Source organism: Anarrhichthys ocellatus, unplaced genomic scaffold (assembly GCF_004355925.1).
Source record: "Anarrhichthys ocellatus isolate YVR2014 unplaced genomic scaffold, GSC_Weel_1.0 scaffold44, whole genome shotgun sequence".
NCBI classification, from domain to species: domain Eukaryota; kingdom Metazoa; phylum Chordata; class Actinopteri; order Perciformes; family Anarhichadidae; genus Anarrhichthys; species Anarrhichthys ocellatus.
Window position 1 is genome coordinate 1,593,287 of NW_022280074.1, and position 18,858 is coordinate 1,612,144.

At 44.2% G+C, this 18,858-nt stretch overlaps 2 protein-coding genes across 2 annotated transcripts; one reads left to right on the forward strand and one right to left on the reverse strand.

Moving 5' to 3' along the window:
* The first annotated feature begins 611 nt into the window (after positions 1-611).
* Positions 612-3,814, forward strand: LOC116395186 (uncharacterized). The gene is made up of 6 exons (XM_031868853.1): positions 612-841; positions 1,078-1,129; positions 1,216-1,286; positions 1,398-1,565; positions 1,879-1,987; positions 2,089-3,814. The coding sequence occupies exons 1-6, from the start codon at positions 669-671 to the stop codon at positions 3,628-3,630; spliced, it is 2,115 nt and encodes a 704-aa protein (XP_031724713.1). The 5' UTR covers positions 612-668; the 3' UTR covers positions 3,631-3,814.
* A 1,073-nt stretch (positions 3,815-4,887) lies between these two features.
* Positions 4,888-18,850, reverse strand: tmem240a (transmembrane protein 240a). Its single transcript, XM_031868855.1, has 4 exons — positions 18,631-18,850; positions 18,140-18,246; positions 14,040-14,248; positions 4,888-6,198 (listed from the first exon to the last, which is right to left on the reverse strand). The coding sequence occupies exons 1-4, from the start codon at positions 18,685-18,687 to the stop codon at positions 6,044-6,046; spliced, it is 528 nt and encodes a 175-aa protein (XP_031724715.1). The 5' UTR covers positions 18,688-18,850; the 3' UTR covers positions 4,888-6,043.
* Positions 18,851-18,858: the final 8 nt, after the last annotated feature.

An 18,858-nucleotide genomic window follows, 5' to 3' on the forward strand; every position in this document is an offset into this window, starting at 1 on the left:
TATATATATATATATATATGTATGTGTATATGTATATGTGTATGTATATATATGTATATATATATATGTATATGTATATATATGTATATATATGTGTGCATATATATACATACACACCGGTACTGTGCTTACTCCTAGTCCAACACCACTTGTGTGTATAAAGACCCCAAAATGGCACCTTTCAAGAGACACGCTTACGACGCTGAGTTCAAACTCAAGGCTGTCAGCTACGCAGCCGAACATGGGAATAGAGCAGCAGCGAGAGAATTCAACATTAATGAATCAATGGTACGGAAGTGGAGGAAGCAAGAAGATGACCTGTGCCAAGTAAAGAAGACTAAAAAGAGTTTCCGAGGGAACAAAGCGAGATGGCCACAGTTAGAGGACAAACTCGAACAGTGGGTTGTTGAACAGAGAGCAGCAAGTAGAAGCGTCTCTACAGTCACTATTCGAATGAAGGCAACAGCGCATCTAGTGCTCCATCTAGTGGATGCATAACGCAACCCCTGTCAAACGTTTGACTGTAGTAGCTTCTATTCTATGCGCCTTATAATCTGGTGCGCCCTATATATAAAAACAGTTCTAAAATAGGCCATTCATTGAAGGTGCGCCTTATAATCCAGTGCGCCTTATAGTGCGGAAAATACGGTACATACATACATACATACATGCCCCTCTGTTCTGTTTTGAACGAAGCTCTTTCCATTGCCTTCCAGAAACTGGCTCTCCATTCGGGGATGGACTATGCCATCATGACAGGTGGCGACGTGGCACCCATGGGGCGCGATGGAGTCACTGCCATGCACAAGGTGTTCGACTGGGCCAGCACCAGCAGGCGAGGGTAGGGCACTTTCATTTGCTCCATTAACACTCAATGAATTAGTACTATAATGTGTATCAGCTGTTGGATATGGACCGTGAAAGTTCACTAGTGTAGACTGTATGCCGTGTTCAATTACATGCAGAGCTGCTGTTATTGTACTGGCTAATTTCATTAAAGGTCTTGAAGGAAAAAAATGCAGTTTCTCTCTTTTTTTTTAAAGCACATTCTCTTTGATCTCCTCTGATTCTCTGCAGTGTCTTGCTGTTCGTAGATGAAGCTGATGCGTTCCTGCGTAAGCGATCCACAGTGAGTTCAGCTGCAGTGCCATATGCATGGTGATGATGCCCTGCGTTTGAATCATATATTCATGAGTCATGGTTTTTGCATTGCAGGAGAAAATCAGCGAGGACCTCAGAGCCACCCTGAATGCATTCCTCTACCGCACTGGGGAGCAGAGCAACAAGTTGGTGTCTTAACGTTATTCACTGTGTGTATGGCTGGGCATGAAAAGGTCATCGGCCATGACTGAAAAGGTCACTGGCTGGCCCTAAGTAGTCTCATCCTCTCTCCTTAGGTTCATGCTGGTGCTTGCCAGTAACCAGCCGGAACAGTTCGACTGGGCCATCAATGACCGCATCGATGAGATTGTAAACTTTGCGTTACCTGGTCTGGACGAGAGGGAAAGATTGGTGCGCATGTATTTCGACAAATTTGTGCTGGGTCCTGCCACTACAGGGAGACAGTGAGTACACTTCTTGTATTTCAATTTTCAAACCGTGACTGTTGCAGCTCTGTGGCAGAGGTGATTTACTACCGCAAAGGAAAGCACCGGTCCCTAGAGCTTGCATAATGGTGTATATAATGTATTCAGTACTGAAAACAAAGTGGCGTCTGGGTCTTTACTTATTGCTTTCATGAAAATGTGTTTAAGACCTCAGGAAGTGCAGCACACGAGGCGTTGCAGAGCTCATTGGCCAGTTGAAATGGATGATGAATGACATGTTTAAGCTCGAGGTTCACTTACTCTACAAACCTCTTGTGCTTTAACTCAACAGGAGATTAAAGTTGACTCAGTTCGACTATGGACAGAAGTGTTCAGACATTGCAAAGCGAGCAGAGGGCATGTCCGGTCGGGAAATCTCCAAACTTGGTGTGGCCTGGCAGGTGAGTAGAAAAGCCTGTTGGCACAAAATATGAATCTGCCATGAATAAACAAATCCAAAGCCAACCCCTTTTTTTTTTAATTTAATTTGCTTTCCCGGAAGGCTGCCGCATACTCTTCTGAAGATGGAGTTTTGACCGAAGCGATGATTGACTCGAGAGTCGATGATGCCGTCAAGCAGCACGCACAGAAAATGGACTGGCTGCTGATGGAAGCAGGCGAGGGGGTCGGGAAGGTCGGCGTACTCCTCCCGAAGGCAATGGCCGCAGGGCTCGCAGCCCAGGAAGCGGCGTCACTTACGCAAACCGAAGACGCAGCCCCGACGATACAAGAAATCCTTCCACTTCTGGAGGTTGTGAGCAACGTGGCCCAGGCAGAAGCAGCCGCCCTACCTTCAGAAGTGGAGGCGGATGCTATCCTCAAAGAGGCAGCCGCTTTGGTTAAAGAAAGCCAAGCTGTAGCTGCAACAACTGCAGGAGCTGCTGTCTCGAGTGAAACGGTTGAAACCATCGTTGAGACCGCTGCTGCTGTCCCGTTGGTGCAGGAGGCTGAGGCCATCAAGGACCTGACTGAGGAGGTTCTTGGCACAGCTGTAGTTGCTGACTCTGTTGTTCCCGAGCTGAAGGATATAGCCACTGAGGTTAAGGATGCTGAGGGTGTACCAGCTTCCGCCATCCAAGAGATTGCTGCTGTGAGTAAGGAAGAGCCAACTGCTGATGTAGCTGTGCTAGAGGCTGAGGCCATTGAAGTAGTCAAGGAGGAAGCGACAGTCTATGCAGTTGCTCAGGAGAAGGAATTAGATGCTGTAGTCTCCAACGTTGTCCAGGAGCCAGAGGCTGTGGAAGCCACTCAGGCTGCAGTGGAATTGGCAACGGATGCTGCAAAGGTTGCAGAGGAAATTGCAAACAATGTAGCTGAAGTGTCTGAGTCCCTGGCAAACATTGCCAAAGAGGCTGAAGCAATAGCAACTGATGTGGCCAAGGTGGCTGACGCCGTAGTAACCATCACCGAGGAGATGGAGGCAGTAGTCACGAAGGAGGTTGAAGCGATGGGAAGTCACGTCGCCAAGGACTCAATTCAGGTTGTAGCGGAAACTGCGCCTGAAACATCGGAGGTCGCTAAAGAGGTGGAAGTGGTGGCGACAGATCTGGTCAAGGAGTCCGAGAGTGTTGCCACAGATGCTGTTAAGGAGGTCGAACCTGCGATGACTGAGACCGCTGCCAAGGATGCTGAAGTCATCTCAACAGAGTCTGCCATTGAAACCGAGGCCACAGTTTCAGAGGAAGCCAAGGACCCTCACAATACTGCCAGTGAGTTTGTCGCAGAGGGTCAGACTTTGGCTACAGAGGTCGCTGCCAAGGAAGCTGAGGATCAAACAACGAAGGCTGCAGAGGAGGTAGAGACCATAGTAAAGGAAGTCACCGATGAGACGGACACAGCAGCTGTTCCCGACATGGAAACCAAGGTAGATACAGAGACCTTTGTGTCTGAGAAACTAGAGAGGCCAACTACCGAGAAGTCCGCTGCCTCCCAGACTCCCGGCACTGAAGGAGCGGAGCCCGGTCCAACTGAGAAGCCTCTGTCAAACAAACAGAGCGGAGATGACAACGACAAAGCTCAAACCAAGCCTAGTCCAAAGAAGTGATCACTTCAATACTTCGATGAAATGCTGTTGTAATTGTTAAGCAGTCTAAACATTCACCTCAAATGCTGTCTACTCTTCTAACAATATGTTTTTAACTCAAGTACTGTGACTGACAATATATGGTAATGATTTTGATTATGGTCTGTAGGTTTGTAGTCTGAGTAAAAGCACGTGTGGGCCACTTTGTCTGACTTTTTTTTTTTCCCCTCTCTCATCTGGTCGTCGTTACCATTTTCAAAGTCTGTGGCTGGGTGACATTTTGAAAATGTGTCCTCTGAACGGGACGTTCTTCTCGCATGTTTGCTGACCGGCACTGGCAAGAGTTCAACAGCGTGTCTGCAAAATGCTCGCTCGGGACATTTCTTCCCCGTCACTTCTTAGCAAGAGCGCCGGTGCGGTTGTAGGCCTATATATTCTTTCACCTTTCATAGAATGACTGGGTTCTGCCAGACTATAATTTAAATGTAGATTGAAGATTAATTTCTGACAATGTTACACAGGGGCTCCACAGTGACCCCGCTTTATATCAGGCTTGTTTTTGTCTACAACTGCTGCCATACAGGTGTTTTACAAACACAGCGTTTCAGATCCAGGCATCAGTGTGACCTTTCTCGCACATGTGCAGAATAAAAATAAAAAAATGTTAGACTACTAATCAATTACTTGACAGCATCGAGAGAAAATTTTCAATTTTGGTAATCAAATAATAGCTGAGTATGTCATTTATCACACATTCCCTGCTTCTCAGATGTGAGGATTTTTTTTTTTTGTGCCATATCAGTTGTATATCACTTTAATTTGAACATCTTTGGCTTTCAGTCGGACAGTACGAACCATATAAAGATGCCAACTCAACTTGTTACGCACATTTTATAGATTAGATAATGACTATAACATTCTTCAGAGAAAATAAATAAAACAAGTATTTGCTTCAGCTGTGGTTTATGTTTTCAAAGATTAATAGGATAATGCTAAAGAAAATATTCTTGTAAATGCCCTCGGTGTCACTGGAACGTGTCATATTGTGCCAGAGGAGAACAGTGGCGCGCTTTTCTCAGTTGCACCAGCATGTCATTGGCATTGTTAGTCATTTCCGAGGTGTTGTTAGTCGGCGCTATTATAATTCTAACAAACCCGACTGAAGTTGTCAACAGGACCTCTCTGTATAATCCGTCTGCTGTCGCTGCTCTGACATAACCTCTCGCTATGAGAACGTGTTGTCATCTTCGCTCACATGAGACAATCAAACATCAGAGGTCACTGTTGTGCTTCAATGGCACTTTTAATAAAACAGACATTTCATCCTCACAACAGCAATGTCTGGACAGAGGACGAGGAGGGAGAGGGGGGGGGGTGGCTGGGTGAGGGTTCCCTCTGCTGATAGGCTGGTTTCTCCTGATAAGTGAGAGGGAATTGGATAAAGAAAATTGAACTGTGCTGTTGAGCACTGTGTGGGGAAGATGGAGGGGTGTGTGTGTATATGTGTGTGTGGGGAACTCATCTTGGCTGGCATTTTATTTCCCCTCCCGTGTCTACTAAAGAATGATAATATATCAGAGAGAACCCCGACCTCAACCGTACACGCTCCCCTCCCCCTCACATATTTACAGGAAAAAAAATGAATACATTCAGTTAATTCACAAAGCTAATTAATCTGTGTTTTTAGCAGAAATCACATGGTTTCACATCCAGTTTTCAAACAGACTTGTCTTCCCGTTCCATTCCTATAATCTCTAACCACACAGTCCATCGTTATGGTTTTCTATTGACAAACAACTCGCACAAAAATCCCCCCACGCACCCCCTTTTAAAGACTGTTAAATCCCTTTTGCCTGTATTCATAACTATTTACAGAAGCAGCGATCTAACCATCACAAAAAAACCACCCACCCACCAGTCTCGTTCGCCCCTCCCCAACGCCAACAAAGTCCCACTCCCACCCGATAGTGAAAAAAATAAATAAATTCATGACACCCGTCTTGCCGCCCCGTTCCATACGCTGCCCACATCTTACCCTGTTCTAAAAGAGCATGCCAAGTTTAACAATGAACACAGAAAATGTCTCTATACAGAAAAAACACCCTTAAAAATGTTTTTTTCTTCCTCCTCCCACAATGGTGGACATGGACATAAGACAAGATTTCAGTGGCAACAAATAATTGTCATCTTTCTCCATTTTGGGATTTTTTTTTTTTTTTTAAGTGCTGACAGGGGCCAGTTTTAGTCATACGAAAGTCCTGTCATGGGGGTTTAAGGGGGCCATGTTATGAATAGTGGGAGGGCAGTTTTCCAGGGTCTCTGAGGCAACAGTTGGCCAAGGGGAAGTTTGGGAAGGGGGATGAGAGGAGAGGAGGAGGGGTATCAGGGGAAAGGGGTCTAGGGGTTATTTTTTGTATTATTTTGTTTTTTAGAGTCAGAGGTGTCGGGGACTGGGGTGGCCGTTGTGGTAAAGCTTCTGCTTGATGTGGACCATGTTGCCGCTGGAGTCTTCCAGTTGTCTGAGCTGGGCTCGGCGACGGAGGTCTCGAAGGTTGCAGAACTGGGGCAGCCATGACCAGGACGGGGTATCTGGAGGGAAGAGATGAGAGGCAACAGGATGGTCAGAGGAGGCAGGTGATAAGTGTGTGACCAATAGGGGAAATTTTCCACATCTGATGGATGCAGGTTCCCCCTGATGGATACGCTCCTTCCATTTGTCGCCTATGGGAAGCCGTTACCTTTTGATTGCTCAAAATAGAGCATGGAATCACAGGGTAATACAATTGGATAATATCAAAATGACATATGTGATTACATGGTAAGAAATACATCGTCCATGAGCCTAAAGAGGGAAATAAGCTCCTAAAACTGCCAAGCAGGAATGAAACCTGTATTGTATTGTTTTTATTGCATTATCAGGTAAAACACAAAATGCATTTATTGAGGCCTAGATAGCGAGTACCTTTTGAAGCAAACTTGTTGGCGATGTATTTTATACAATCTTTATTCTATGTTATCCATCAATTATAGCAGCTGATGCAATTTTTTTTTCTAACATCACACAAACACAAAGATGATATACTGTATGAGGCCATATACTGTGGAAGGATCTCACATACGGCCTTGAACAATGTGTACCAAACTGAGTCCAAGCACTTTTTCAGCTGATTTTTTTTTTTTGGCACTTTGCCTTCAATCGGTGGGTGACAGAGACAGAGGGGAAACATGAAGTGTCAGGGGGGATGCAACAAAGGTCCCACGCAGAATTGAACTGGGAGAGTTACGATTACATCGTAGAATGAATGTGCCTTAATATATATAGGTCGTGGCTACACCCGAAGTCTGAGCATTTAAAACACACAACATGACCACCTGCCAAAATTCCAATGACAAACGGACGCAAACTGGCAAAAGACTGAAATGCCAGAGAGTCGAACACTTCAGAGTTCAAATGCTTGCAGGAAAAGCAGGAAATGCCTCTGCATCAGCAAGGCAACGGAAAGTGAGTATCGATATTTTGTCATAATCACAACATGTCACAGTCACAATATTGATTCACTTCCTTCTCTGCTCCCCTTCTTTACTCCTACTCACAAGTGTGCAAGTGCGACAACAGTGTACGTGGTTTATCGTTGGGCAACGTCGTCTCGCTTTTGTTGTTGTGCAGACACAAGCAAAGAACTGAATGCAGGACTTTCGAGGACGACTCAGCCAAACGTTCATGAGATCAAGACACACAATGGTGTAAAATCCTTCTTAGCCTGGTTTTCAGGCTCCAAATCCAGTTAGAGGACACATCAGCAACCAGCAGCACAGAGGGCTGATCTCCGTGCTGTAAACTGTCCTTTTTGGATGTTGATGAAAATGAGTAAGCGCTTCTTTCACACTCATCTTCTCCAGTAATTCTGTATGAATTAAGGGCTAGGCTGATAATGGCTTTCTATTTAAAAGCAATATAATGGCTTGTCATTTTGTCCATTTCTGCTGCCTTTTGTTTTTTTTCGTGCTCAGTTTCAGCTTACCCTAAAATACAATTCTGAAATTTTAAACTAAACCCCAAAATGTCTTCCATACAACACGAAGCCAGAAAATGACCCACGATCAGATGCATTAAGGTTTAAAGGTGAGTCGCTGTAAAAGCTGATGTTTATTATGTCTTTTAGCCACCGGCTTCATCAAAACTGGAACAACTTTTAATTCTGGGAAGTAAGGGTGAGCTTTGTTTGCAGTGAGGGTAGAGTGACTGAGACGGGATAAAAGATTGGATGAGAACAGTAATTGGCATCAATCTCTTCAAGTGCACCACGGTGTTGCCTTTGATTTACCCCCCCCCCCCCATTTGTGTTTGGACTGTTGCACATGTGACCGTATCCAGGTGCCATTTCTCTACAGTCACAGGGATTTTTACAGGTGAGATTACGGCTGAGGCGTCGAATGCATCTACCTGTCTTTGACCAATTAGCAGCCGACAAAGCGGAAGAGGTGTATAACGTGAGGAGGGGAATGGTTTGTGTCTGTCGGGTTATAAACTGGAGCTGGCGAGGCGGAGCCAGGTCCACAGAGACAGTAGAGAGAGATAGCGAGAGAGAGAATGAGGGGAGAGCCCCAGACAGCAAACCCAGTAGCAAATGGCCCTGCTAGAGGATGAGCGAGAGGAGGAGGAGGGGTGGTGGTGGTGGAGTTGGGTAAGCGGGGTGAGGCGTTGGGTGGAGGGGAGGTGAGGAGGGAGAGAGAGTGAGTTATTTATAGCTGTGAATGGGTACGCTGTCCATAAGGACTGCTCTGAAGGGTATCCAAAGGAAAAGGGGCAACAAAGACAGGTTTATCTCATTTGAATAAAAGGATGGGGATGGAGTCGGCAGAAATGGTAATGAAAGGCAGAAAATGGGAGGCGAAAGACACAAATGCTCTTTTAGAGGGGAGGGAGAGGGGGGGGCTTAATGCTGAATGTCATCTTTTTCTAATTTTTTCTCTCACCAGTGTCTTTGCAAAAGAGACTCTGGTATCAGATATTCGCAGCGCATCAATGATAAGATGAAAAAGAGATAGTTGCAGTGGGAGGCATTGTAAAGGAAATGGCCAGGACTAGATTCAATAAGTGGAGAGGGAGGAGCAAGAGATGGAATTAGGAGGGGGGGGGGGGGGGAAAGCAACGAGAATCAATGTGCATCTCAATGCACATGGTGTGTGTGTGTGTGTGTGTGTGTGTGTGTGTGTGTGTTTTTCTCACTTGCCATTCCAGCTGCTCTCTCTCATTCTATTTATAGCTCTGGAGGAGAGTGTGTGTGTCAGTGGGGGTGGGGATGTGACAGCATCTCCATCCTGCACCCCCAACACACACACACACACCGCTCTGTCAGCCTCACCTTCACTCCTCATCTTGGGGAGGCTAAACGAGCCTGACCTAGCATCAACGTCACAGTCGACCTGGAGGCAGTCGAAAGGGGCATTCCCTCCCAGCACAAAAGAACAAGCCTATACCCCCCCCCCACACACACACACTCTCTGCTCCTAATGAAAACGGATGCACCCTCCTCACTGGGTGGTTTTTTTTGTATGTATTTTTTATGATGATGTATTTTACACTGTTGCACTACTGCACTGGAGAAAACAGCATTGCCTGACTCGCTGCTGCAAAAAAACCTTCCACACCTCTGAGCAAAGCAGCAGGCTGCAACTATTACAGCTCATACAATTTAAGCTCCTTAGCAGCTCGTTAAAACACTGAAAAATCCAAATATAACATGATATTTTCTATCCAAAAAAACTAAACTTATTAGTAACAAATAACAAAAAATTCTGTTTTAACATGGTTCATCCTGCCTGAGGAGCTTTTCCATGGCTCCGAGAATCCAGGCCACATATCACCTACTTTAGCATTATCCTATATTCTGAGGATCCAGGCCACCTCCACAATACAGTGACCTCAAACAGAATATTCAACCTCCAAATCCTGTTTTTAAAAAGCCTTGTTACAATATTCAGTATCTTTTAAATCTAGCTTTTTTCGTGCCAAAAGAACGCAAAAAACGATTAGATGTCCCCCCCCCACCTATAGAGTTTGATCCTGGCTGGATGGAAAAGCCTGTGAAACCGCCATGACCGTGAGAAACTGAAACACTGTAATCCGGCATGCTAATACTCAGCTCATCAGCATCATCAACATCTTGCCAGTCCTCTGCGTCGTCTCTTCAGCAAAGCGCCAGACTATATGAGGGATTTCATGCTGCCGTGTCATGATCTCACACGTGTGTCACATATCTGCTCAGCTGAAAGCCTTTCATGTCTTCGCTCGTGTCCGCACAACCACACAGGCCAAATGTTGGTGAACTGAACACCACATGTTCCGTCTGATTAAATCTGCCGCATTCCTCTTCTTCTACTTCAATAACATGCATCCATCATCTGTCAGGGGGGAGATGGTAAGAGAAATGAAACAGATATTTTTACGGAGAGAGCGCTGACAGGAGACAGGAAACTAAGGAGCAACTATCACAATTTGAGTTGGATTTAAACACATGGTATGTGGGAATGTAGCTTTCACTACAGCGCAGCAGATGGCGGGAGTGAAGTCATCTATCAAATCACTATTTTTTCGAGCCTGGTTCGAACCGGTCTCTGTAACTGCTGTATGTCATATATATGTAATGGTTTGGTTATCACGGCAAAGCGATGCTTGTTTAAAACAAATAACAGCTTGGCCAGATATTCTCATTACACAACACATTTTCATCAAGCGCTGCACATTAATTCATGTTGGCTTCAGAGAAATGTGAATAGACAAGCCGTGCACTTATCCACACCAAGACTCTTTATATATGTATGGAAATATAATGCATACGTTACACATCATGTATGGTAGCTGTAAATGAATGCTATCCTCTTATTCTCATAGACTAAAGTAGGAGTGCTCTGCAAACTTGCAGAGAGCACTGATGTACTGTAACTCCATACAGAGTTACAGAACAGGACCAGGGTTCAAACGAGGACCCTCTTGCTGTGACGTGACAGTGCTAACCACAGCGCAGACCTAATGTTCTCAATGACTGATCGACACGCAGACATTTCTGGGACACACAGTTACCCTTGAGTCAAAAGTAGTTAGTTGAACTAAAGGCCCTGCATGCCCATGGTAAACCCGCACAAGTGATTTTAGGCAGATTAGGCCCCCTTTCAGGATTGTATGGCCGTGCACTATACGTGCACGGTTGGTTGCTGTTAGCTTTGTTGAGTGGGACTAATACACTTTATCAGCACGTTGCTGGTTTGTGCTGGTAGGGGTTCGATTAGCCATGCGAATGGCAACTGCCGCCTTGAATTGACAAGAAAACAAAATACCACGTGTACCAACAGCATTGTGAACAATACAGACAAAGAAAAACATATTTTACATGGCTTGTTCTGGCTGAATTCAAGTGAAAAAGGTACTTTACTGTAATGTGCATCATACCTGCTGCCTCATATGCAGCATGCACTCCATTTAAGCAGGTTTTCCCACCATTGCCGCTAACAAGGGGGCACAGTCATTAGTTTCAATTGATGAAGTTCGGTGGAATTACATAAATGCTATCTTAGCTCCGCCCACCTTCAACCTGAGCAGTCAGAATAATTAGAAACACTCGTGTGAGTGTGTAGGGCCTTTAGACATCCATGTGCCACAGAAAAGGCCGTTTTTTTCACAGATAACATTTTCAGGCAACATGTCACAGTAGAAAAAAGCACAGGTGTAAATAATTAAATGAGTGATGGCTGAGTTCCTTTTAGCTGCTTTAATTTCAGCGTCCTGGTAGTGTGTGTGCTTGCTCCCTGTCACACAGTCATGACTAACTGGGACACTTGGATAGAACAGAGCCATCACTTGTGTAGTGACACCTGTGCTTTTTTTCCTACTGCCATAAATGTTTGCTGTGAAAAGGGCCTATACAGTAGATAACACACGTGTACATTTTGCTGACCAAAGCAAGGGTCCAATATCCATTTTCTTTCCGCACGAATGGATGAGCGCATCCACAACCTGCTCCCAATCTTCAATACAAGTTTTGCCATGCTCAGCCTTAGTGTAAAAAGATCGAAACAGGTTTCTATAATAAGTATAGGATTGCTGTGGGATTACTGAAAGAATAGTTTGACATTTTGGGAGATATGTGTATTAGTTTTTTTTTCTGAACTTTATATGAAAAGATATACCATCCTCATGTCTGTGCAAGACTGGTTTAATTCATAGCTGATAAAACGCCTTTCTTCTATTGAGGGTGATGGGCTCCACTCTATTGTGGCATCCCCCAAAGATCTATCTTGGGTCCCTGATTGTTCTTAATCAATATGTTCTCCGTGGCGCATATCAAAGCTGACAGACTGTTATAAAGTCCAATAAAGTCATGTATTATATTATATTTATCCTGCATTTCGCAATGTCTCTCTCATAAGAAGTGCTGATGTCCAAATATTTTTGAAAACAATTCAAAAGGCTCAAAATAAGAGATCCTAACAATCCCCCCTCCTTGTTCCTATACTATTCCTATTAATCATTTTATGTATAATCTGCTCAGAGTGAACAAACATGAAGCCAGAAGCCCATAATCTCAAGTCTGTCTTTAGACGCTCAAGTGGTGTAATTGTGTTTTATTTAACTGGGGCGCACCATTAAGAAGATTTAATGTTTCTTTCATTTGCAGGACTGGAGAAGGTCATTCGCGCTTGCGTCCCCTCCAAGCTTGATTGTTGTGATGCACTTGTGGTCTTTCCAGAAGAAATATCAACACACTACAGTTAATTCAGAGTGCTGCTCCCAGGCTAATCACACTCTCCAAGAGGAGTGACCACATTATCTAAACCCTTGTCTCCCTTCACAGACTGCCTGTTAGTTGTAGAATTGATTTTAAGGTTTTAAGGGTCACCCTGTTTGTGTGATTTGTTAACCCCCAAGTGAGCCTGATTGCTGCTTGAGATCCTCTTTCAGGGCCCTTCTGGTGATTCTTTCCTCATCACCATGGGAGACCTATGTTTGCCTAAACTCAGCTGTTGAAGTCCATGCCAAAAATTAGTGTCCCCTTTTAAATCCTTACCCATACTTCTATCAGTTATAGTCCATCCTTTTTTTAAGTGCTGTATAAAAGTGTATTCTTTATTGTTAACATAAACTCATGCTTTCCTAAACTTCCAAATTTCAAGTTATCTAGTCAGGAATGCCACAATCACGAATATGAATTTAGGGAATTGCCATTTTGCCCATTAGCTAACTTGTACCCTGCAAAGCTGTTCTTTTAGTCTTCTCATTGAGGTTCGACTCAACAAAATGTTAATTGGGGGTTGCATCATCTTCATTATTTCAATGGCTATTGATATTATATTTCACATGACTGCATTGCTTTGCTATTTTAGTCTTGCATTGTGCCCAAAGAGACCCTTAACTTAGCACAATGGTGCACGGAAGCTGTGGTGAGCAGACGTCCTTCTCTCAGACCCGGCTTCAAACACTGATATTCAATCCAAACCATTGCTGAAAAGTTATTTTGTTTGCTGCCACAAGGACACCAACTGTTTGGTTCAATGCTAACACAACATTTTAGCTAATGATTCACATTTAGTTGATGTGAATCAGCAGTTGAATCATTTTTTTACTTCGATTATTATTATTTTTTTCAATAATCGTGTCTCTAGAAGTGTTGTTTTTAACATCATGTTCTCTATCCTTTGAGAGTCTGTATTATAGCAGCAGCTCTTATTGAAATATGATTTTGTGTGGTCTTTTTAGATAACTATCTCATAAATAATGAGTTTCACATATTCAGAACATAATTACACCTAATGAGGGTGCTCTCGCGTTAGCCTTTGACTGCTGCTGTTTCCTGGAAACAAATCAAGAGCATTTTTAGTGAAATAGGGTTTGAGGTATTTCGGCTGTCCAAAACAGAAGACAACACTTTAAATGTAGTTTTACCTCAGCCGTTAGCCTTCGTCTGACTCATCACACTGTTGGAAGATTTAGCTGTGATTTTCCAAGAGGTCGCAGTACACTGAGAAGAAAATCCAGTGAGGAGAGCCAAAAATGGACCAAGCAATGGGGGGGAAGGTCATTTACCAGAGCAAAACCAACTGCAGTGTTAGCCTGGCCAACGCAAGCACATGCAGAAGATACACGGCGGATAGATACAGATACATATATTCCTGCATGCAAGCATTTGGCCACCACAAATCCTGATTTTAAATCATAGATACTTTGTTATTTTCCCTGTCAAATTAGGAATATTTAAGTTTCCGTTCCTACTATTCCGTACTATGATATGTCATTTCCTGTCATGTAGCACCAGTGCATTCACACCTCGGCACACACTTCCGAAATGAGAAAGATTTTATGATAATTTAGGGTTCGCTGAGCTCTTGTTTGAGTTGTGTTCATGTGTATCTGCAGCAGACGGTGTCCGTCTTACCGTAGTAGCGGCTCGCCCTCCAGGCCCTGACGGCACAGTGTAGGACTCCGTCCAGCCACAGCAGCAGCCAACTGATGCAGAAGCCCAGCAGCAGCCCCAGCATCAAGTCCATCTCCTGCTTGGTCACACTGTCGCTCACAAAGTAGTTCTCTGATGAGTCCACCAAGGAATGGTCCCCATCATATGGAATTACATAGTGGACATGATGCCTGGGGAGGTGATGGTGATAGGAAGTGTTAGATATAAGCCAACACATCATTTTATGAATCAAAGATATGAATGAACATTTCTTATCCGTTACAGAGACATACAGATGGGTGTTAAATTAAAGGGAAAAAACGGTTGGGCTACCAGAATGGTTTCAATGCTGCTTGGCATGTATACTGTGGAGCTCTACTGGAGGGACGAACACCATTCCTCTCAATTGGTGGTTTGATGATGATGGTGAAGAGGGCTGTATAACATGTTGCTCCAAATTCTCCCACAGGTGTTCAGTTGGGTTGAGATCTGGTAACTGTGAAGGCCATTGAGTATGTTATGGTGGTAAGACGGTTTACCCTATATATGGTGTTTTTGTGTTGTGTATACCCATCCTAACGTAGATGATATCCAGAGATTTATTTTCTGAATTTAAAACAAATTGCAATAATCAACCCTTTGCTGAAAACCCCCTGAAGCCCTCTCAAGGAACCTTGGGTGTCTCCAGGCTGCACTTTAGTGCAGCTGCGACTGGAAAAGTTGAAGGAGACTTTTGCTCACGGCCTGAAATAAGAATAAGCAAACACTCCACTATCTCCTTCAGAGACTACTGTTAAAGGGGCCTTTAAGAAAGGCATGTACTCCAATATCCTAAAAAGTTAAGGCAATGCGTGCTCAGTAAAATCCTTTCTGGATTAACTCAATTTTGAAAAGACAAATACATCATCCAAAATTCATCAAGTATGGTTCTTGAGGTACCTCATAACTAGCAATTATTTTGTCAAAGTGGGCTTCTTCTTTTTCATTTTGTAAAATTATTTTAGATCCAAACGGGTTCTTACTAGACAGTCTCTTTAAATTTGTGCCAAGTTGGAGACATTAAAGGACTCGCTATGAATCCAATTTTTATTGTGTTTCCACAAATCCACAGGGTGTGCGATTGCTACTAACCAGGTGTTCACATCTCACAGGAGAAGAAAGAAGGGGAAATATGGAAATGTTACGCTGATGGAATGCAAATTAAAAGACGACTGATCCGTGAATGCATCACTCTGTTGCATTGCAGCTTAGGGACACCATGCATGATAACACCATAAATATATCTCTGCATATCAACTGTTGCAGCAGCTACTGATCAACGATCATCCAGTCCCTCACATTCATTTCATTGTCCAGCACCGACTCCGCTCCATGTAAAACAGATACATCCACTTGATATTCAATTCTTACAATACTTTTACTATAATTTTACAATCTAACAACACAGGCAAGTTGTCTGACAAACTCTGTAAGTGAAAACGGTGGGAGCTGAGAGATTTAACCACTGGAAGGCACACCTTTGCGCGCACACTTTGGGACATTGCATCGATAACGGGTTTGAACTGATGCCGTGTTTAATAAATGTCTGCTTTGCTTATCTCTGGCGGACATAACTCATTAATGAATGCTGATATGCTTAACACAAAGTGTCTAATGTGTCTTTGCTGGCAAAGTCCCAAGGTGCACTGGAAGTTTGACTGTTGACTGATGTTTCTGACTTGTCTGCCGGTGAGGGAGAAGTGAAAGATCTTCACCTACAGGAATGCAACTTGTTTAACAGAAAACCCTCCATGCAGTCTGATTGGCAGATGATTCCTGGGAAGTGCAGTGCAGAAATACCCTCAGTACTTAACGCTGAATATGGAGGAAAAACCTGATCTTAAGTATCTTACCGAAGAAGTAGTGGGGCCACACGAGGGGATCAAACCCCCTGTAGAGCCTAACTGACTCAAGCCTTACAGCCACTGAGGTCCATTAACGCCAAAACATCCAAAAAACAAAGCTAAGCTATGTGCAAAGATAAGCCAAAATCTTCCTCTTTCTTTGCCCTGGAGAATAAGGGATTATTTTGTATTGCCTGCATTTAGTCCTGTTCACCCTGCAACCACTGTGTCTGGGTCTTCTTTTCTAGTACAAAAATGAAAACGATTCAGTTTTTCTGTAAGACTTCCGGATGTAAATGCCACAAAGAGAGCATTTAGATCATCTTAGGACAAACTACCCTGCGGCCCCTCTTAACAGCATGACACCAATCAGCAGGGTCAGAAACTCCTAGATCTCTCCCCTGCCACAGAGCCAGGCCTCGGCCCGTCAGAGAAGCTACAACTACATCCGAATCAGAGCACATGAGGCTGCCAAACATAATGACACCGGCCGTGTCCTCAAGCTTGATAAGGTGAGTGCTGTGGGTGGGCGTCACGGCACCTCCACGTCTAACGGGTGGGAGTGAGGCGAGTGAAAAACCCAAGCTCAGGTCTGCTCTGTTCATCCACAGATCCCGCTCTTCTCTTTCTGCTGTTTGTGTGAATACACGGATGACAGAATCTCATTCAGGAGTGATTCCAGGTCAGGGGGAAATACACTGTGTGGGTCACCTGAAAACTAACAGGAGAGGAAAAGATTTGACTGTACATACCGTCAAGAGCATTGGCTTAATACTTGTATTGGAGGAACAAAATACCATTTTTTGGTATTATCAATATTGAAATCAGTGCTTAATACTGCTGATAATTGCCTATACTTTTTATTGTCATATCTTTAATGCATACATAACCAAGCCCCCTTCGGCAGTGCCAAGGATGACATGACTGTCAAAATATTACAAAATAAGACGTTGAGTGATACATCATCTTGTCACACAAATCCTGTCTCCAGACATATTTGTTTGTCTTGACCAGTCTCACATCCCATCCGTCAGTGTGTGTGAGAGGCCTTTCCAAACTTTCCGTCAGATTATCCCCCTCTGACAGGCACATAGCACCTGAAGATGACCCACTTCTGAATTTACAGGCTAAAAGAACACACACAGTGGAACTGGCCTCGTAATGCTGCTAATGAACTGCTAGTACATCAACCCCCTCACTGCAGCATTGCACAGTATACACTGCTGTTTTGTTTTAATGTGCATCTGTTCAGCTTGCACCAACACCACTGGTGACATCCCCCTTTCCTAAAACACTGATCGGTCCTCGTGGCCGCATATAGCTAGGTTGTCTGCAGGACGTGGGTCAATGAGGATCTAATACCTGAGGGCAATATCGGTGTGAATCTATTGGATGAAAGGACTCTTACTTAAAATCTTGCTAGCTGACAACACTGTTGCCATACCCTCAGGCACTGTAGACTTGAGAGAAAAAAAAAACAAAAAACAGAGGCCCACTTGTGTCTCTCTGCATCTCTCAGCCTGATGTATTACATGCTTACTGTTGAATGCAAACGCACAGCACTGCTGATTAAATCCGGATTAATTTATTAATGAGTGTCTTTGCTGCTGTTTTTTTTTTCACCACTTCAAAACCTGCTCTCACGGAGGAAAGCAAACCAGCAGGTACAGGCTGACGAGCAGCCACCAGTGCCCCCAGCTCTATAGCACTTCCTCAGCCATAACCAGTCTCCACTCCTGCACTCATATGTTCGTAATAAACCCAGCAGGTTTATGTTGTCGCCGACACCGAGTAGGGCCTGCGCACTTGATGCTCAGATTGTTTTCTTTTTTTGAACGGCCTTATATTGCTCATAGTTCATTACCTATTTATGGCTCCGACACACACCTTCGTATATATGCAGCAAAGCCGAAATCCTCGCAGCCCTTCTGTATATATATAAGCTACAGAAAAATAAAAATATGAAAAAAAACCACCACCGCGACCAAACGTGTCTGTTAGAGCAAATAATAAAACGTCAATGTAAATATCGGGGGCTGTAAGCGCTACGACAGGCTGATATCTTTGCGGGGCTTCTCCGCCAGAAATCTTCGAGGCCTCTTCGACAATTAAGAACTGACGGTTGAAAAAAAAGGAAGAAAAAAAAATCACACACCACCATGTTTAACCCAAATATCGAACGAGAATGACGGCATTTACCTTCCACAATTGCAGTGACAGACGCGATCCTCCCCTCGTAGATGCGGTAAGATGTAGTTGTGAAAGCGATCCAGTAGTGCGTTCATGTCCATTAAACAGGCTATCGCCTGCAAAGAAGCACACAAGTCAGCTGGGACATGTCAAGCAATGGGGTATGGGCTATTCCTACAGACAGCGAATTCTTCTCTTCATCAGCATCAAGACACATAACAACAACAGGGATCGTAGAGAGAAAAAAGGAGAGCGCCTGGGCAGATCCTCCCGATAAGAGGGGGGACTCGTGCCTCAAAGCGGACTTAGATTATTTATTTATGACAGCAGGTAATTATAGGGTAACCTACTTCCACATGTCATTGGTAGGCCTACCGTAAGGTGGGTTTCTCGCACAGTGTGATCCATTTATGCCACATTTGCAACGATCGGATCAAATATTCGCCTACATTAGAAAAAAACAACCTTATCGTGGCTGAGGGAGGGTGAAGGTGTCTTACCATTACAACTGAAGCACCAAGAATCATAAAAATCATGGTGGTTGTGATCATATGCATCAAAACTTCCAAACTGGCCGCCGTTCCGGTAGCCCGGGGTTCTACCCGCGGCGCTGGAGACGCTCCGGCTGGGCTCTGGGCGCTCTGTCCCGACAGGAGCCGCTCATGGAGCCGCCGCGCCTCTCCTGGCTCCCCGTCCCTTCAAACTGCCCGGTCTCTTCCCCCCCCCCC